Raw genomic sequence first — 18,181 nt, forward strand, 5'->3', positions numbered from 1 at the left:
ACATGCTACATACTGCATGCTACATGCTACATACTACATACTGCATGCTACATGCTACATACTGCATCCTGCATGCTACATACTACATCCTGCATGCTACATACTACATACTGCATGCTACATGCTACATACTACATACTGCATCCTGCATGCTTCATACTGCAAACTACATGCTACATACTACATCCTGCATGCTACATACTGCATACTACATACTACATGTTACATACTGCAAACTACATGCTTCATACTACATACTGCATGCTACATACTACATACTGCATACTGCATGCTACATACTGCATACTTCATACCGCCTACTACATACTGCATACTGCATACTACATACTGCATACTGCATACTTCATGCTTCATACTGCATACTACATACTGCATACTGCATACCGCCTACTACATACTGCATACTGCATACTACATACTGCATACTGCATACTACATACTGCATGCTTCATACTGCATACTGCATACCGCCTACTACATACTTTATACTACATACTTCATACTGCGTACTACATACTGATCGATCAGACAGTATGCAGAGCGTTTACCCACAATACATTGCGCTCCTGCCCGAGCTGAAATCAGCCGGCTTGAAGCTGATTTCCCTTAAGCTCTAAACTCTGTAAACTTTAGCAACATTTGAAACATTTTCAGGTGAGAAAGTAGTCGTTTAGATCCCCAACGTGTTGAAAACCTGACAAAATACCGGCTGTTTACAATTTTGTTCCCACGAATTCAGCGCTACTAAAGCTAGCCGCAGTGAGCAACGCACTTCCTGTTATTTTCACAAAATAAAATACCCGTTGCCTTTTATCATAGGGAAAGCCATTACCATACAATTGGTGCTTTTATTTTGAAAACAGGAAGTGAATTTTCCTTCGTTGTAGTAACCTCATGATGCATACTCAACATTTCAGAGAATCTAGTATGCATCCGGGATGGATGGCCACCCTTCCTGTTTCTGTAAAAAATAAAGAAAGAAATAAAGGAAACTGGAAATGAACACTTTATACCCCAAAAAATTTTTTAATAAAAAAAAAAATTGTGTAACGGTTACTTCCTGTTTGTGCTTAAAAACAACCAGTAATCCCGTTTTTCTGCGGCTCAAACAGCCCTCTGAACATGAGGAACAGACTTTCTGAAACACTCAGAGAGGAAAACTGGAGCTTAAGCACTTTATCAGGGACATGTTTGATCCTTCCGTCGCTCCGTAGATTCTCTTATTCTGAAACTCTGTTCCGGAAGGGAGACTGAGCCGCTGTTTGACGTCACTTCCGCTACCTCGGCGCCCCCTCTCTCCTCTCGGTGTTTCTGTGTCTCTCTCAGCTGATGGACACCCAGAAGGTAAGAACGGGATCGATCCATAATCAATAACTCCTGATTTGATCTGTGAGGCGGGAACAGCCCGTGACCGGAAGTGTACGGACAGTCGGAGTAGCGTTAGCAGCTAGCAGCGGCAGCTAGCTCTCCGGTCGGACTTTGAACAGATCGATTAGCAGCTGATCGGTTATTGATCACACGATCACCCCGCAGGAACCTCAGCAGTCTCCATAGTAACCGCTGCTGATGGATCAGCTGATCAGGATGGATCAGCTGTTCATGGCATTGACGTAACCTCAGGGAGCCGGCAGATACGGCTGGTGGTAACCATGGTAACCTGGCAGCTGATAGATGCGGTATTGATCCCACAGAGATCAATGACGTGCGTGTAACTTTGATTAGGTGAAAAAAAAATTAAGCTTTTTCACGTGAGCGCGCTCCAGCTGTGACGTCACAAAACAGCTGATTTGAGTAAAACAGATGAACCAATCAGAGAGCAGTTCCTCTGACTGTCACCTGGGGCAACGTGCCTGTTAAAGCACAGCCCTTTTACAGACAGCCGTTCCACTTCCTATTCGCCCCATTATAAAAAATGTGGCTGCAGTTCAGTTGATTTTCTCTGGGGGCGCTGGCGAGCGAGTGCAGAATGACCATTGGCCATAGGGCTGGCGCTAATAACTCAAAAAATGTCCCCGCTAGCGGCTGAAACCTGAAAATAATACTGTGATTTCTGACAGAGTGATGTGGATTTATATCGAAAGTACAATAACCTGGGAGTTACAGCTTTCTGTTTTCTTACAGGTCTGGCATTTGCGAGTCAGTATCCGCTAGCATCTAGCTAACGGAATCTGAAGAACGCACGGCTGATTACGACCGGCTGCTTTACGGCACTCGTCCACTGTGCCAGAGTGCTAACCTGGTGCCGCTAACAACAACCAAAGCTAAACCAGAGGCTAGTCAGAGAGTATGTTAAAGGGCTGTGCTGAAATCTGTAACTATTTGAGCTAACACCTCTCTGCTAGCTCAGCGCTAGGACTGACCATGCCGTAAAGTGACTTAACATGCGTGACGTCACTCGGGATGCAATACTGACAATAAATGTGTATTTTAAACAAATCTAGTGAGTCTAAAAAATCAAACCAAGTGCCGTTTGAAAGGATAATTTATCCTGCCTTTAGGAAAATTAAAATGAAAAAATATAAAAAATTCTATCCAAAGCAATGGCTGCATCTAAGGTGGATCTCATAGTATCACCATAGAGTTTGGCGTGCTCTGCACTGCTTCGTTGGCGCCCCCTAGAGTGCAGTACCACCCGGAAATAGCCGCCAGTTTTCCCTCTCCTCATAATAGAGACTCTCTGGTTAAAGGCCGATGTCTGTTCAACAGGAAGCTTTTTAAAGGGTCAGAGGTCAGACGGGATCAGGTAAATAAGCTGTGAAACTGCAGTAAAACATCTGTAATCGGGTAAATAAGCTGTGAAACTGCAGTAAAACATCTGTAATCGGGTAAATAAGCTGTGAAACTGCAGTAAAACATCTGTAATCGGGTAAATAAGCTGTGAAACTGCAGTAAAACATCTGTAATCGGTTAAATAATCAGGTAAATTCTGTGCTTAACAGGAAGCTCTGCGCCGCATAATCAGCACTTTGGCCAATAAGAATGAGGAGTTGCAACACTTCCTGGAATCAGTGGACAGCACTTTGTCAGGCCTGCAGGTCAGCAGCTCATTGGCTGGGGGGGGTGCTCGTATAAGTAGGCAGTTTAACTGAAGTAAACTTTGTCCAATCAGGACGAGTCGTGTAAGGTGATGTCTGAACTGGAGGCGGAGCTTGAGCAGCTAAGCTCCGCCCTGGAGGAGAAAGGAGCGCAGCTGCGTGACATCATCAAAGCAGAGAAGCAGCGGAAGGAGGCGGAGCTTCAGGTGGAGTTGTTTTTATGTCATGTGACTCATTTTAAATTCAGGTTTCTGCGTCTCGTTTATATATTTGTTGTTGTTTTCTGTTTACAAAGTTTCTGAACGTCTCCAGCGAGCTGCTTGCTAACTTTGTCACTTCCTGTTTGGTCCCCCCAGCGGCAGCTGTCGGAGGGACGCTTCGCTCTGCTGTCGTGTGAAGAGCTGCTCGAGTTCGCCAACGAGACGCTCACCGTCACCAACGAAGAAGAGTTCCTCACGGTATGAAGCCGGGACATCCTGGTTAAATACACGTCCATATAAATATAAATACACATCAAAGTGTAACATTCTGCTCCTTTACTGAATAAGGATAAATCAGGTAAACCATCGTCACATATCATACAACAGGATAAATATTCTGTTTATATTACGCCTGCATGTCTGCACACTGACATAAATGCAGAAATAAAGGATGCAGGAGCCTTTATACGCACAGTTTACAGCACAAACATCAGAGGACACATTCATTTAAATTAAATAATAAAAACACAAACTCCTCATTCACAGCATGAATATTCACTAAAATAACTGACCAGCCGACCCCTGACCCCCACAGCTGTTGGTGCCCCACCTCCCGGGGGTCCTGCTTTTGTGCAACGGGCCCCAGAAAACATTCTTATGTAAACAACAACAACAACAAACAGAGATTCTAACTGTTGTTTGTTTTGTTTGTTTCAGGCTGCAAAACAAATCAAAGAACGGTACGACTTTATTGTTCATTTGTTTGTGTCGCACCCTGTTTACAGATTATTGTTTACAATGTTAGTTTACAGATGTTTATTTACAGATGTTTGTTTACAGATGTTTATTTACAGATGTTTGTTTACAGATGTTTATTTACAGATGTTTGTTTACAGATGTTTGTTTACAGATGTTTATTTACAGATGTTTGTTTACAGATGTTAGTTTACAGATGTTTGTTTACAGATGTTTATTTACTATCCTGCTTCTGTTCTTTCTTCTTTGTTGAATCTTTCTCTTTTACTTTCATCTTTATAATCAATAAGATCCGTCATTGGTTTCTCATTAACACGAATCAAACTAACAGATCACACTTTTAATGAAGCTCTGTGTTTGTCTGCATGCAAACCCCGCCCCCTAACATTTAACCACGCCCCCAAAACTAACACCTGACCCCACCCACTCCTCGGGCCCTACCTCCTGTTGTTACCAGGGTAACGATGGCCCCGGCGTTCCGTCTCACGACTCGCCCGATGGTGTCAGAAAACATGTCGCAGTTTACCGTTGACTTCAGCGCTGAAAGGGCGGGGCTTCAGAGGCTTCACTTCCTGCCAGGTCAGAGGCCACGCCCATCTGTTCCTTTGTTTGTTTACTTGTTGTCAGTCTTGTTGTTGTTTGTTCACATCCGTTCACAACTGTCCTGTTTTCAGTTCCCAAACCTCCGGAGATCGATGTCTCCAACTGTGTCGTCCGTGACAACACCATCACCGTCGCCTGGCAACCGCTCTCTGACCCCGACTGTAACGGTGATGGCGGCGGCGGGCCGATCGAGCGCTACGAGCTGGAATACCGGAAAACGAATCAGGACGGCTCGCTGAGGGCGGCGGGAGAGGCCTGCTGGGAGAGAGTCTGTGACATCACAGAGCCGCTGGTCACCGTCTCAGGTGAGAGGCGGCGGTACGGCCTTCCGACGCATCAGCCCGACCGCCGCCTGTGATGTCACTCAGGTGTGTTTTCATCTCGCAGGTCTGAAGTTTGATTCGTCGTTCGTCATCGTTCGAGTTCGAGCGAGAAACAAAGCGGCTGCGGGGGAGTTCTCCGAGCCCGTTGCCCTGGAAACCAGAGGTGAGAGGAAAGATGGTGAACAGCAGCGAGGTCCCACGCTGTGACGTAACTCTTCTTCTGCGTGTTTAACGGCAGCGTTTAACTTCGGCTTCGACGCTCTGACGGCTCACGCCGAGCTGAAGGTGGACGGCGACACGGTGACCTGGGAGCCGCAGGGGGTCAGAGGTCACGACACGCGCCTCAGAGGCAAAGACACGAAGAGCAGGTGAGGAAACCCCGATGATGTCACCACAGAGGGGGGGTCACAGTGCATGTACGTGCACACACACGTGCGCTCTGACTGTGTCTGCTTTGACCTTTTTGTCCCTCCTCAGTCTCCTTCTGCGTCCTCTTCGATTTCTTCAGGTAGAAACTGTTATCGCCAGCTGGTTGCTTAGCAACCGCCAATCACCATCCTTCATCTCACCTCATGCAGCTAGTGACATCACGCTGACATCACTCTGACATCACGCTGACATAAACAAACATCTGTAAACAAACATCTGTAAATAAACATCTGTAAACAAACATCTGTAAACAAACATCTGTAAACAAACAGTGACATCACTCTGACATCAGATGTCCATCCTCTTTCTGCTGATAGATTTATTGATTACCTGTTTTTCATTCACTTTTGTTCCCGCTCTTCATCTCCGCCGCGTCATCGCTTTGGCACGACCTGATTGGCTGTTTCATCTGGCTGTTTCTCCTCTCGGGCGTCAGACTGTTGGTAAATTGTTTGTTTGTGTTTGTTTGGCAGCAGGAGCGCCACGCCGTCGCCCAACAAGACGGCAGGAAGTCGAGTCGGACGCGACCGCTTCGCCGGAGAGTCGTACACAGTGCTGGGTACTGCCACAGCCCTTTTACAGACAGCCGTTCCACTTCCTATTCGCCCCATTATAAAAAATGTGGCTGCAGTTCAGTTGATTTTCTCTGGGGGCGCTGGCGAGCGAGTGCAGAATGACCATTGGCCATAGGGCTGGCGCTAATAACTCAAAAAATGTCCCCGCTAGCGGCTGAAACCTGAAAATAATACTGTGATTTCTGACAGAGGGATGTGGATTTATATCGAAAGTACAATAACCTGGGAGTTATAGCTTTCTGTTTTCTTACAGGTCTGGCATTTGCGAGTCAGTATCCGCTAGCATCTAGCTAACGGAATCTGAAGAACGCACGGCTGATTACGACCGGCTGCTTTACGGCACTCGTCCACTGTGCCAGAGTGCTAACCTGGTGCTGCTAACAACAACCAAAGCTAAACCAGAGGCTAGTCAGAGAGTATGTAAAAGGGCTGTGCTGAAATCTGTAACTATTTGAGCTAACACCTCTCTGCTAGCTCAGCGCTAGGACTGACCATGCCGTAAAGTGATGCCACATGCGTGACGTCACTCGGGATGCAATACTGACAATAAATGTGTATTTTAAACAAATCTAGTGAGTCTAAAAAATCAAACCAAGTGCCGTTTGAAAGGATAATTTATCCTGCCTTTAGGAAAATTAAAATGAAAAAATATAAAAAATTCTATCCAAAGCAATGGCTGCATCTAAGGTGGATCTCATAGTACCACCATAGAGTTCGGCCTGCTCTGCACTGCTTCGTTGGCGCCCCTAGAGTGCAGTACCACCCGGAAATAGCCGCCAGCTTTCCCTCTCCTCATAATAGAGACTCTCTGGTACTGCACCTTTAGGAGTCTTTTATTCTGAAAGTTACTTCCTGTGGCAGTTTTAGTGCTTTTAGTTTGAAAACACTGACTTCCGTCTCCTAGGTGACCGGGAAATGAGCGGTGGTTCCCACTACTGGGAGCTCCGCCCCCTGGCCGATTGGAAGTCCTTCAGTGTGGGCGTGGCCTACCGGGGCAGCCTGGGACGGTTCGACCAATTAGGGAAGAGTGTCGCTTCGTGGTGCCTTTATGCCAGCCAATGGCTGCAGAGTTCCCTCTCTGCCAAGCACAACAACCGAGCCAAGCTGCTGGATTGGCCGCTGCCGCAGCGAATCGGAATCTACTGCGACTTCGACAACGGTGAGAAGAAAAGAAAAGTTCCACCAGTTTCTGTGCTGGGATGAATCCTGACTGAAAGCTTCAGATTATTTCTGTGGAAATGATCACAAAGCTGAGCTGAAACTGTTTATAAAGAACTTTAGACATAAAAGGGAGATTGGATATAGGTCTATTTTTTTTTTGTTTGTTTTTTTTTATTCAAGAAAGCACAAAGTAAGATACTTTAAATACAATATCTTGAATTGTTTTGTTTTGTTTTTAACTAAACAGAACCCACCCACAACACCCATATACTGCTGTAAAGGAAAAAGGAAAAGGAAAAATAAATAAATAAACATAAATTCATAAGCATAAATAGCAAAGTTAAATAAATGAACAATGCCATAAATTAAATAAATAGAAAAAAGAAAATAACAGTAATAATGATAGTAGTTATGCTAGTAAGAATTAAAGTGTCCATAATGTAATGACAAAATTAAGAAGAAAATAAATAAACAAACAATAATAATAATGAAAATAAAAATAATGACAGACAATGGGGGCATTATATATCCATGTACATGTCAATAATTATGCAAGGTCAAATATATATCTCAGGGCTTCATAGGCTTAGGAAGATTTTTAAAGTACTCAATTAGAGGTTCCCACATCTTGTAAAATTGTTTTGTTGAGCCTCTAGAAAAGTATTTCATTTTCTCTAATTTAAAAAAAAACATTAATTCAGTGAGCCAGAGAGACACTTTGGGTGGTTCAGGGGATTTCCAAAGTAAAACTATATTTCTACGGGCTGTCAAAGATGCAAAGGCCAACGCGTTCATCTTATCAATGGGTAGCATGAGCTCATCAACCAACACTCCAAAGATGGCCGTATGTGCAGACGGTTTGACTTTGGTGTTAAATGCATCATTTAATATTTTACAGATAGATGGCCAAAATGCAGTTAACTTAGGGCAATTCCAGAACATATGGGTCATATTTGCTGGAGCAGAATTGCAACGCTCACACCTGTCATCAACGTCGTCGTAAATTCTTGAGTTTAGATTTAGTGCAGTAAATTCTATGAAAGACTTTGAACTGTATCAGGCTAAGCCGGGCACAGGATGATGTTCCATTAATTCTTTCCTGAGCACGTTCCCAGAAGTATCCTGGAATTTCAGAGCCAAGTTCTTCAGACCATGCCGTTCTAATGACGTTTCCTGAAGAGAGATAATTATATTTGAGATGTTTGCGATATGCCTCCTTAAATGCCTAGGGTTACGCAAAGTCCTGAGTCTGCTGGAAAGGCAGAAACGTTGGACTCTGGCTGTGAATAAACTGACGGACCTGAAAATATCTAAATTGGTCAGATTTTTGTAAGTGGAATTTGGCAGAGAGGTCAGTGAAATACCATCTAAATAGAAACGTTCGCATGCATCCAAACCATTCCTCCTCCATAGAGTACATAGGTCTGTTTTAAAGTAAAGGTTTAATTACAGCAACCTTAAAGGCTGAGGTACAGATCCTGTCAGCAAAGACAGATTCAGATCCAAAATGGAAGTGTTGATTTATGGAATCTTTGTTTTTCAGGTGATTTGTTGTTTGTTGATGTTGACAAACTTCGTCTTCTTCACTGCTTCAAAACAAAATTCAGCCAGCCGCTGATCCCCGCGTTCACCGTAAGTACTAATAATACTGCAGTAATACTATAGTATTACTACAATAATAATACTGCTGAAATACTGCAGTAATACTACAGTTATAATGCAGTAATACTATAGTAATACTACAATACTGATACTGCTGAAATACTGCGGTAATACTACAGTTATAATGCAGTAATACTATAGTATTACTACAATAATAATACTGCTGAAATACTGCAGTAATACTACAGTTATAATGCAGTAATACTATAGTATTACTACAATAATAATACTGCTGAAATACTGCGGTAATACTACAGTTATGCTGTAATACTGAAGTAGTATTACAATAAGAACAGTAATAATAAAATAATACAATACTACAGTAATACTACAATCATAGTAAAATAATACTACAGTATTAGTAAATAATACTACAGTAATAGTAAATATTACTACAGTAATAATAAAATAATACTACAGTAATAGTAAAATATTATTACAATAATAATAAAATAATACTACAGTAATAGTAAAATATTACTACAATAATAATAAAATAATACTACAGTAATAGTAAAATATTACTACAGTAATAATAAAATAATACTACAGTAATAGTAAAATATTACTACAATAATAATAAAATAATACTACAGTAATAGTAAAATATTACTACAGTAATAATAAAATAATTTTACAGTAATAGTAAATAATACTACAGTAATAGTAAAATATTACTACAGTAATAATAAAATAATACTACAGTAATAGTAAAATATTACTACAATAATAATAAAATAATACTACAGTAATAGTAAAATATTACTACAGTAATAATAAAATAATTTTACAGTAATAGTAAATACTACTACAGTAATAGTAAATAATACTACAGTATTAGTAAATAATACTACAGTATTAGTAAATAATACTACAGTAATAGTAAATAATACTACAGTATTAGTAAATAATACTACAGTAATAGTAAAATATTACTACAGTATTAGTAAATAATACTACAGTAATAGTAAATAATTCTACAGTCATAGTAAAATAATACTACAGTAATAGTAAATAATACTACAGTAATAGTAAAATAATACTACAGTAATAGTAAATAATACTACAGTCATAGTAAAATAATACTACAGTCATAGTAAATAATACTACAGTAATAGTAAAATAATACTACAGTAATAGTAACTAATACTACAGTAATAGTAAAATAATACTACAGTAATAGTAAAATAATACTACAGTATTAGTAAATAATACTACAGTAATAGTAAATAATACTACAGTAATAGTAAAATAATACTACAGTAGTAGTAAATAATACTACAGTAATAGTAAAATACTACTACAGTAATAGTAAAATAATACTACAGTAATAGTAAAATAATACTACAGTATTAGTAAATAATACTACAGTAATAGTAAATAATACTACAGTAATGTAAATAATACTACAGTAATAGTAAATAATACTACAGTATTAGTAAATAATACTACAGTAATAGTAAATAATACTACAGTAATAGTAAATAATACTACAGTATTAGTAAATAATACTACAGTAATAGTAAAATATTACTACAGTATTAGTAAATAATACTACAGTAATAGTAAAATAATACTACAGTCATAGTAAATAATACTACAGTAATAGTAAATAATTCTACAGTCATAGTAAAATAATACTACAGTAATAGTAAATAATACTACAGTAATAGTAAAATAATACTACAGTAATAGTAAATAATACTACAGTAATAGTAAAATAATACTACAGTAATAGTAAATAATACTACAGTAATAGTAAAATACTACTACAGTAATAGTAAAATAATACTACAGTAATAGTAAAATAATACTACAGTATTAGTAAATAATACTACAGTCATAGTAAATAATACTACAGTCATAGTAAAATAATACTACAGTCATAGTAAATAATACTACAGTAATAGTAAATAATACTACAGTCATAGTAAATCATACTACAGTCATAGTAAATCATACTACAGTCATAGTAAAATACTACTACAGTCATAGTAAATAATACTACAGTCATAGTAAAATACTACTACAGTCATAGTAAATAATTCTACAGTCATAGTAAATCATACTACAGTCATAGTAAATAATACTACAGTCATAGTAAAATACTACTACAGTAATAGTAAATAATACTACAGTCATAGTAAAATACTACTACAGTCATAGTAAATAATTCTACAGTCATAGTAAATAATACTACAGTAATAGTAAATAATACTACAGTCATAGTAAAATACTACTACAGTCATAGTAAATAATTCTACAGTCATAGTAAATAATACTACAGTCATAGTAAATAATACTACAGTCATAGTAAATAATTCTACAGTCATAGTAAATAATACTACAGTCATAGTAAATAATACTACAGTCATAGTAAAATACTACTACAGTCATAGTAAATAATACTACAGTCATAGTAAAATACTACTACAGTCATAGTAAATAATACTACAGTCATAGTAAATAATACTACAGTCATAGTAAATAATACTACAGTCATAGTAAATAATACTACAGTCATAGTAAATAATTCTACAGTCATAGTAAATAATACTACAGTCATAGTAAAATACTACTACAGTCATAGTAAATAATACTAAAGTCATAGTAAAATACTACTACAGTCATAGTAAATAATACTACAGTCATAGTAAATAATTCTACAGTCATAGTAAATAATACTACAGTCATAGTAAATAATACTACAGTCATAGTAAAATACTACTACAGTAATAGTAAAATAATACTACAGTCATAGTAAAATAATACTACAGTCATAGTAAATAATACTACAGTCATAGTAAAATAATACTACAGTCATAGTAAAATAATACTACAGTCATAGTAAAATAATACTACAGTCATAGTAAATAATACTACAGTAATAGTAAATAATACTACAGTCATAGTAAAATACTATTACAGTAATAGTAAATAATACTACAGTCATAGTAAATAATACTACAGTCATAGTAAATAATACTACAGTCATAGTAAATAATACTACAGTCATAGTAAAATACTACTACAGTAATAGTAAATAATACTACAGTATTAGTAAATAATACTACAATAATAGTAAATAATACTACAGTAATAGTAAAATACTATTACAGTAATAGTAAATCATACTACAGTAATAGTAAAATACTACTACAGTAATAGTAAATCATACTACAGTCATTGTAAATAATAATACAGTAATAGTAAATCATACTACAGTCATAGTAAATAATACTACAGTAATAGTAAATAATTCTACAGTCATAGTAAATAATTCTACAGTAATAGTAAATAATACTACAGTAATAGTAAAATACTACTACAGTCATAGTAAATAATACTACAGTAATAGTAAATAATACTACAGTCATAGTAAAATACTACTACAGTAATAGTAAATAATACTACAGTCATAGTAAAATAATACTACAGTCATAGTAAATAATACTACAGTCATAGTAAATAATACTACAGTCATAGTAAAATAATACTACAGTCATAGTAAATCATACTACAGTCATAGTAAATAATACTACAGTCATAGTAAATCATACTACAGTCATAGTAAATCATACTACAGTCATAGTAAATAATACTACAGTCATAGTAAAATACTACTACAGTCATAGTAAATAATACTACAGTCATAGTAAAATACTACTACAGTCATAGTAAATAATACTACAGTCATAGTAAATAATACTACAGTCATAGTAAATAATACTACAGTCATAGTAAATAATTCTACAGTCATAGTAAATAATACTACAGTCATAGTAAATAATTCTACAGTCATAGTAAATAATACTACAGTCATAGTAAATAATTCTACAGTCATAGTAAATAATACTACAGTCATAGTAAAATAATACTACAGTCATAGTAAATAATACTACAGTCATAGTAAATAATACTACAGTCATAGTAAATAATTCTACAGTCATAGTAAATAATACTACAGTCATAGTAAATAATACTACAGTCATAGTAAATAATTCTACAGTCATAGTAAATAATACTACAGTCATAGTAAATAATTCTACATTCATAGTAAATAATACTACAGTCATAGTAAATAATACTACAGTCATAGTAAAATACTACTACAGTCATAGTAAATAATACAGTAATGTAAATAATACTACAGTAATGTAAGTAATACTACAGTCATAGTAAATAATACTACAGTCATAGTAAAATACTACTACAGTCATAGTAAATAATACTACAGTCATTGTAAAATAATACTACAGTCATAGTAAATAATACTACCGTAATGTAAATAATACTACAGTCATAGTAAATAATACTACAGTCATAGTAAATAATACTACAGTCATAGTAAAATACTACTACAGTCATAGTAAATAATACTACAGTCATAGTAAATAATACTACAGTCATAGTAAAATACTACTACAGTCATAGTAAATAATACTACAGTAATGTAAGTAATACTACAGTCATAGTAAATAATACTACAGTCATAGTAAAATACTACTACAGTCATAGTAAATAATACTACAGTCATAGTAAATAATACTACAGTCATAGTAAATAATACTACAGTCATAGTAAATAATACTACAGTCATAGTAAATAATACTACAGTCATAGTAAAATACTACTACAGTAATAGTAAATAATACTACAGTCATAGTAAATAATACTACAGTCATAGTAAAATACTACAGTATTAGTAAATAATACTACAGTCATAGTAAATAATTCTACAGTAATAGTAAATAATACTACAGTAATAGTAAAATACTATTACAGTAATAGTAAATAATACTACAGTAATAGTAAAATACTACTACAGTAATAGTAAATAATACTACAGTCATAGTAAATAATACTACAGTAATAGTAAATAATACTACAGTCATAGTAAATAATACTACAGTCATAGTAAATAATACTACAGTCATAGTAAAATACTACTACAGTCATAGTAAATAATACTACAGTCATAGTAAATAATACTACAGTCATAGTAAAATACTACTACAGTCATAGTAAATAATACTACAGTCATAGTAAATAATTCTACAGTAATAGTAAATAATACTACAGTCATAGTAAATAATTCTACAGTAATAGTAAATAATACTACAGTAATAGTAAAATACTATTACAGTAATAGTAAATAATACTACAGTAATAGTAAAATACTACTACAGTAATAGTAAATAATACTACAGTCATAGTAAATAATACTACAGTAATAGTAAATAATACTACAGTCATAGTAAAATACTACTACAGTAATAGTAAATAATACTACAGTAATAGTAAATAATTCTACAGTCATAGTAAATCATACTACAGTCATAGTAAAATACTACTACAGTCACAGTAAATGATACTACAGTCATAGTAAAATACTACTACAGTCATAGTAAATAATTCTACAGTCATAGTAAATCATACTACAGTCATAGTAAATAATACTACAGTCATAGTAAAATACTACTACAGTAATAGTAAATAATACTACAGTCATAGTAAAATACTACTACAGTCATAGTAAATAATTCTACAGTCATAGTAAATAATACTACAGTCATAGTAAAATACTACTACAGTCATAGTAAAATACTACTACAGTCATAGTAAATAATTCTACAGTCATAGTAAATAATACTACAGTCATAGTAAAATACTACTACAGTCATAGTAAAATACTACTACAGTCATAGTAAATAATTCTACAGTCATAGTAAATAATTCTACAGTCATAGTAAATAATACTACAGTCATAGTAATTAATACTACAGTCATAGTAAAATACTACTACAGTCATAGTAAAATACTACTACAGTCATAGTAAATAATTCTACAGTCATAGTAAATAATACTACAGTCATAGTAAAATACTACTACAGTCATAGTAAATAATACTACAGTCATAGTAAAATACTACTACAGTCATAGTAAATAATACTACAGTCATAGTAAAATAATACTACAGTCATAGTAAAATACTACTACAGTCATAGTAAATAATACTACAGTCATAGTAAATAATACTACAGTTATAGTAAATAATACTACAGTCATAGTAAATAATTCTACAGTCATAGTAAATAATACTACAGTCATAGTAAATAATACTACAGTAATAGTAAAATACTACTACAGTCATAGTAAATAATACTACAGTCATAGTAAAATACTATTACAGTAATAGTAAAATACTACTACAGTAATAGTAAATAATACTACAGTCATAGTAAATAATACTACAGTCATAGTAAATAATACTACAGTCATAGTAAATAATTCTACAGTCATAGTAAATAATACTACAGTCATAGTAAAATACTACTACAGTCATAGTAAATAATACTACAGTCATAGTAAAATACTACTACAGTCATAGTAAATAATACTACAGTCATAGTAAATAATACTACAGTCATAGTAAAATACTACTACAGTCATAGTAAATAATACTACAGTCATAGTAAAATACTACTACAGTCATAGTAAATAATACTACAGTCATAGTAAATAATTCTACAGTCATAGTAAATAATACTACAGTCATAGTAAAATACTACTACAGTCATAGTAAATAATACTACAGTCATAGTAAAATACTACTACAGTCATAGTAAATAATTCTACAGTCATAGTAAATAATACTACAGTCATAGTAAATAATACTACAGTCATAGTAAATAATTCTACAGTCATAGTAAATAATACTACAGTCATAGTAAAATACTACTACAGTCATAGTAAATAATACTACAGTCATAGTAAATAATACTACAGTCATAGTAAATAATACTACAGTCATAGTAAAATACTACTACAGTCATAGTAAATAATACTACAGTCATAGTAAATAATACTACAGTCATAGTAAATAATACTACAGTCATAGTAAATAATTCTACAGTCATAGTAAATAATACTACAGTCATAGTAAAATAATACTACAGTCATAGTAAATAATACTACAGTCATAGTAAATAATACTACAGTCATAGTAAATAATTCTACATTCATAGTAAATAATACTACAGTCATAGTAAATAATACTACAGTCATAGTAAATAATACTACAGTCATAGTAAATAATACAGTAATGTAAATAATACTACAGTAATGTAAGTAATACTACAGTCATAGTAAATAATACTACAGTCATTGTAAAATAATACTACAGTCATAGTAAATAATTCTACATTCATAGTAAATAATACTACAGTCATAGTAAATAATACTACAGTCATAGTAAATAATACTACAGTCATAGTAAATAATACTACAGTCATAGTAAATAATACAGTAATGTAAATAATACTACAGTAATGTAAGTAATACTACAGTCATAGTAAATAATACTACAGTCATAGTAAATAATACTACATTCATAGTAAATAATTCTACAGTCATAGTAAATAATACTACAGTCATAGTAAAATACTACTACAGTCATAGTAAATAATACTACAGTCATTGTAAATAATACTACAGTCATAGTAAAATACTACTACAGTCATAGTAAATAATTCTACAGTCATAGTAAATCATACTACAGTCATAGTAAATCATACTACAGTCATAGTAAATACTACTACAGTCATAGTAAAATACTACTACAGTCATAGTAAATCATACTACAGTCATAGTAAATACTACTAGTCACAGTAAATACTACTACAGTCACAGTAAATCATACTACAGTCACAGTAAATCATACTACAGTCACAGTAAATCATACTACAGTCACAGTAAATCATACTACAGTCACAGTAAATCATTCTACAGTCACAGTAAATCATACTACAGTCACAGTAAATCATACTACAGTCACAGTAAATCATACTACAGTCACAGTAAATCATTCTACAGTCACAGTAAATCATACTACAGTCACAGTAAATCATACTACAGTCACAGTAAATCATACTACAGTCACAGTAAATCATACTACAGTCACAGTAAAATACTACTACAGTCACAGTAAATCATACTACAGTCACAGTAAATCATACTACAGTCACAGTAAATCATACTACAGTCACAGTAAATCATACTACAGTCACAGTAAAATACTACTACAGTCACAGTAAATCATACTACAGTCACAGTAAATCATACTACAGTAACGTGTTTCCCTTGTTGCAGGTGTGGTGCGGTGGTATCACCATGGTAACGGGGCTTCAGGTGCCGACCTTCATGGGCAACTTTCTCTCGACCAATCGGAGCCTCAGCAGCCTGTCGCAGTAGATCAATGATCAGGTTTATTCTGATCAATACCTCTGACTGAGTCTATTTTATATTGATTAGAAAATATTTATTAACGGTTATTGATCAGTTTACTTTTATTTTGATGGTCTCGATCAGTAGCTTCTGTTGTCTAAGGCTTTTATTTTGATAGATACAACAGGAAACATTTATTTTGGAACTTCCCGTCACTCTGACCACATGACTGACTTCACCTGATTGATCTCTGAACTGATCAGTCAGCTGGAATGTATCGATCCATCTGCGATCAGCTGACATTGTGTTTCATATCGACCAATAAAACGTCTCCATCTCTGCTCTGACTCACAGGAAGTGCCAGGTGAGTTACACCTGGTGCACAGGTAGCAGGCAGAAGGGTTAGTTTCAGGAAGTCTGGCAGCAGCCAATCAGGTTAAAGGAGGGAACACCTGGAGAAACAGCAGCCAATCAGGTTAAAGGAGGGAACACCTGGAGAAACAGCAGCCAATCAGGTTAAAGGAGGGAACACCTGGAGGAATGACAGCAGCCAATCAGGTTAAAGGAGGAAAGAATAGAACAAACAGGGATCAAATGTGTTTATAATCCAGATTCTGAAAATGTAAATAAAAATGTTCTGAATAAATATTTACCGTCGCTGAGGACCATGTGACACCAGATGTTTGTTGTTGTTTTTGTGTTTATATTTGTAGCCAAACAGAGTAAACATGGATATGTAATAATTGATCTGTACGGTGGTCGGCCCCGCCCCCTCACAGCAGAGGGTTCCTGGTTATAATGTTCCCCCTGTATGCCCGGTTCTCTCCGGGTCCAAAAATACTTTAATGTTGGGTTAACTGGTGACTCTAAACTGTCCCGAGGAGTGAATGTGGCGCTAAAGTAACGCGTCGCATCAGTCCCTGAAGGACCGACATGAGAATGCAGATGAAACGGTTCCCCTGGAGAAGGGCGGAACGCCAGGTGGACCGAGAACTGAGTTCCTAGAACTTCTCTGCCTGAATGCGGCTCTTGATGTTGGAGGAAAGTTCTTTCATCACTCAGTGGGGTCACATGGCACTGAAAGGATCGGATTATTGGCTAATTTACAATCAGACTGAGTTATTAAGTTCATGTAGACACCTTAATCTGATTAAGAATTGGATCGGATCAGATTATTGAGTTACAGAACC

At 35.0% G+C, this 18,181-nt stretch overlaps 1 protein-coding gene across 2 annotated transcripts; it reads left to right on the top strand.

The window, feature by feature from the left end:
* The first annotated feature begins 1,280 nt into the window (after positions 1–1,280).
* fsd1l (fibronectin type III and SPRY domain containing 1-like) lies at positions 1,281–17,665 on the top strand. 2 transcript variants are annotated; one of them, XM_075455992.1, is made up of 13 exons: positions 1,281–1,365; positions 2,961–3,056; positions 3,131–3,262; positions 3,413–3,514; positions 3,974–3,996; positions 4,470–4,591; positions 4,687–4,920; positions 5,003–5,101; positions 5,177–5,306; positions 5,841–5,926; positions 6,847–7,101; positions 8,647–8,735; positions 16,917–17,665. In XM_075455992.1, exons 1-13 carry the CDS (start codon positions 1,351–1,353, stop codon positions 17,016–17,018), a joined length of 1,485 nt encoding a protein of 494 aa, XP_075312107.1. In that variant the 5' UTR covers positions 1,281–1,350; the 3' UTR covers positions 17,019–17,665. The 2 variants fall into 2 exon arrangements, with proteins under 2 accessions (XP_075312107.1, XP_075312108.1); XM_075455993.1 differs by having other exon boundaries at positions 5,844–5,926.
* The last annotated feature ends 516 nt before the right edge of the window (positions 17,666–18,181 follow it).

The sequence above is a fragment of the Odontesthes bonariensis genome, chromosome 22 (assembly GCF_027942865.1).
Source record: "Odontesthes bonariensis isolate fOdoBon6 chromosome 22, fOdoBon6.hap1, whole genome shotgun sequence".
Classification (NCBI taxonomy): domain Eukaryota; kingdom Metazoa; phylum Chordata; class Actinopteri; order Atheriniformes; family Atherinopsidae; genus Odontesthes; species Odontesthes bonariensis.

Excerpts from the sequence above, each read along its gene's own strand:
- fsd1l (XM_075455992.1), top strand. Across the intron at positions 4,921-5,002 it reads GCCGCTGGTCACCGTCTCAG|GTCTGAAGTTTGATTCGTCG; the intron begins GTGAGAGGCGGC and ends TTCATCTCGCAG. Across the intron at positions 7,102-8,646 it reads CTACTGCGACTTCGACAACG|GTGATTTGTTGTTTGTTGAT; the intron begins GTGAGAAGAAAA and ends TTTGTTTTTCAG.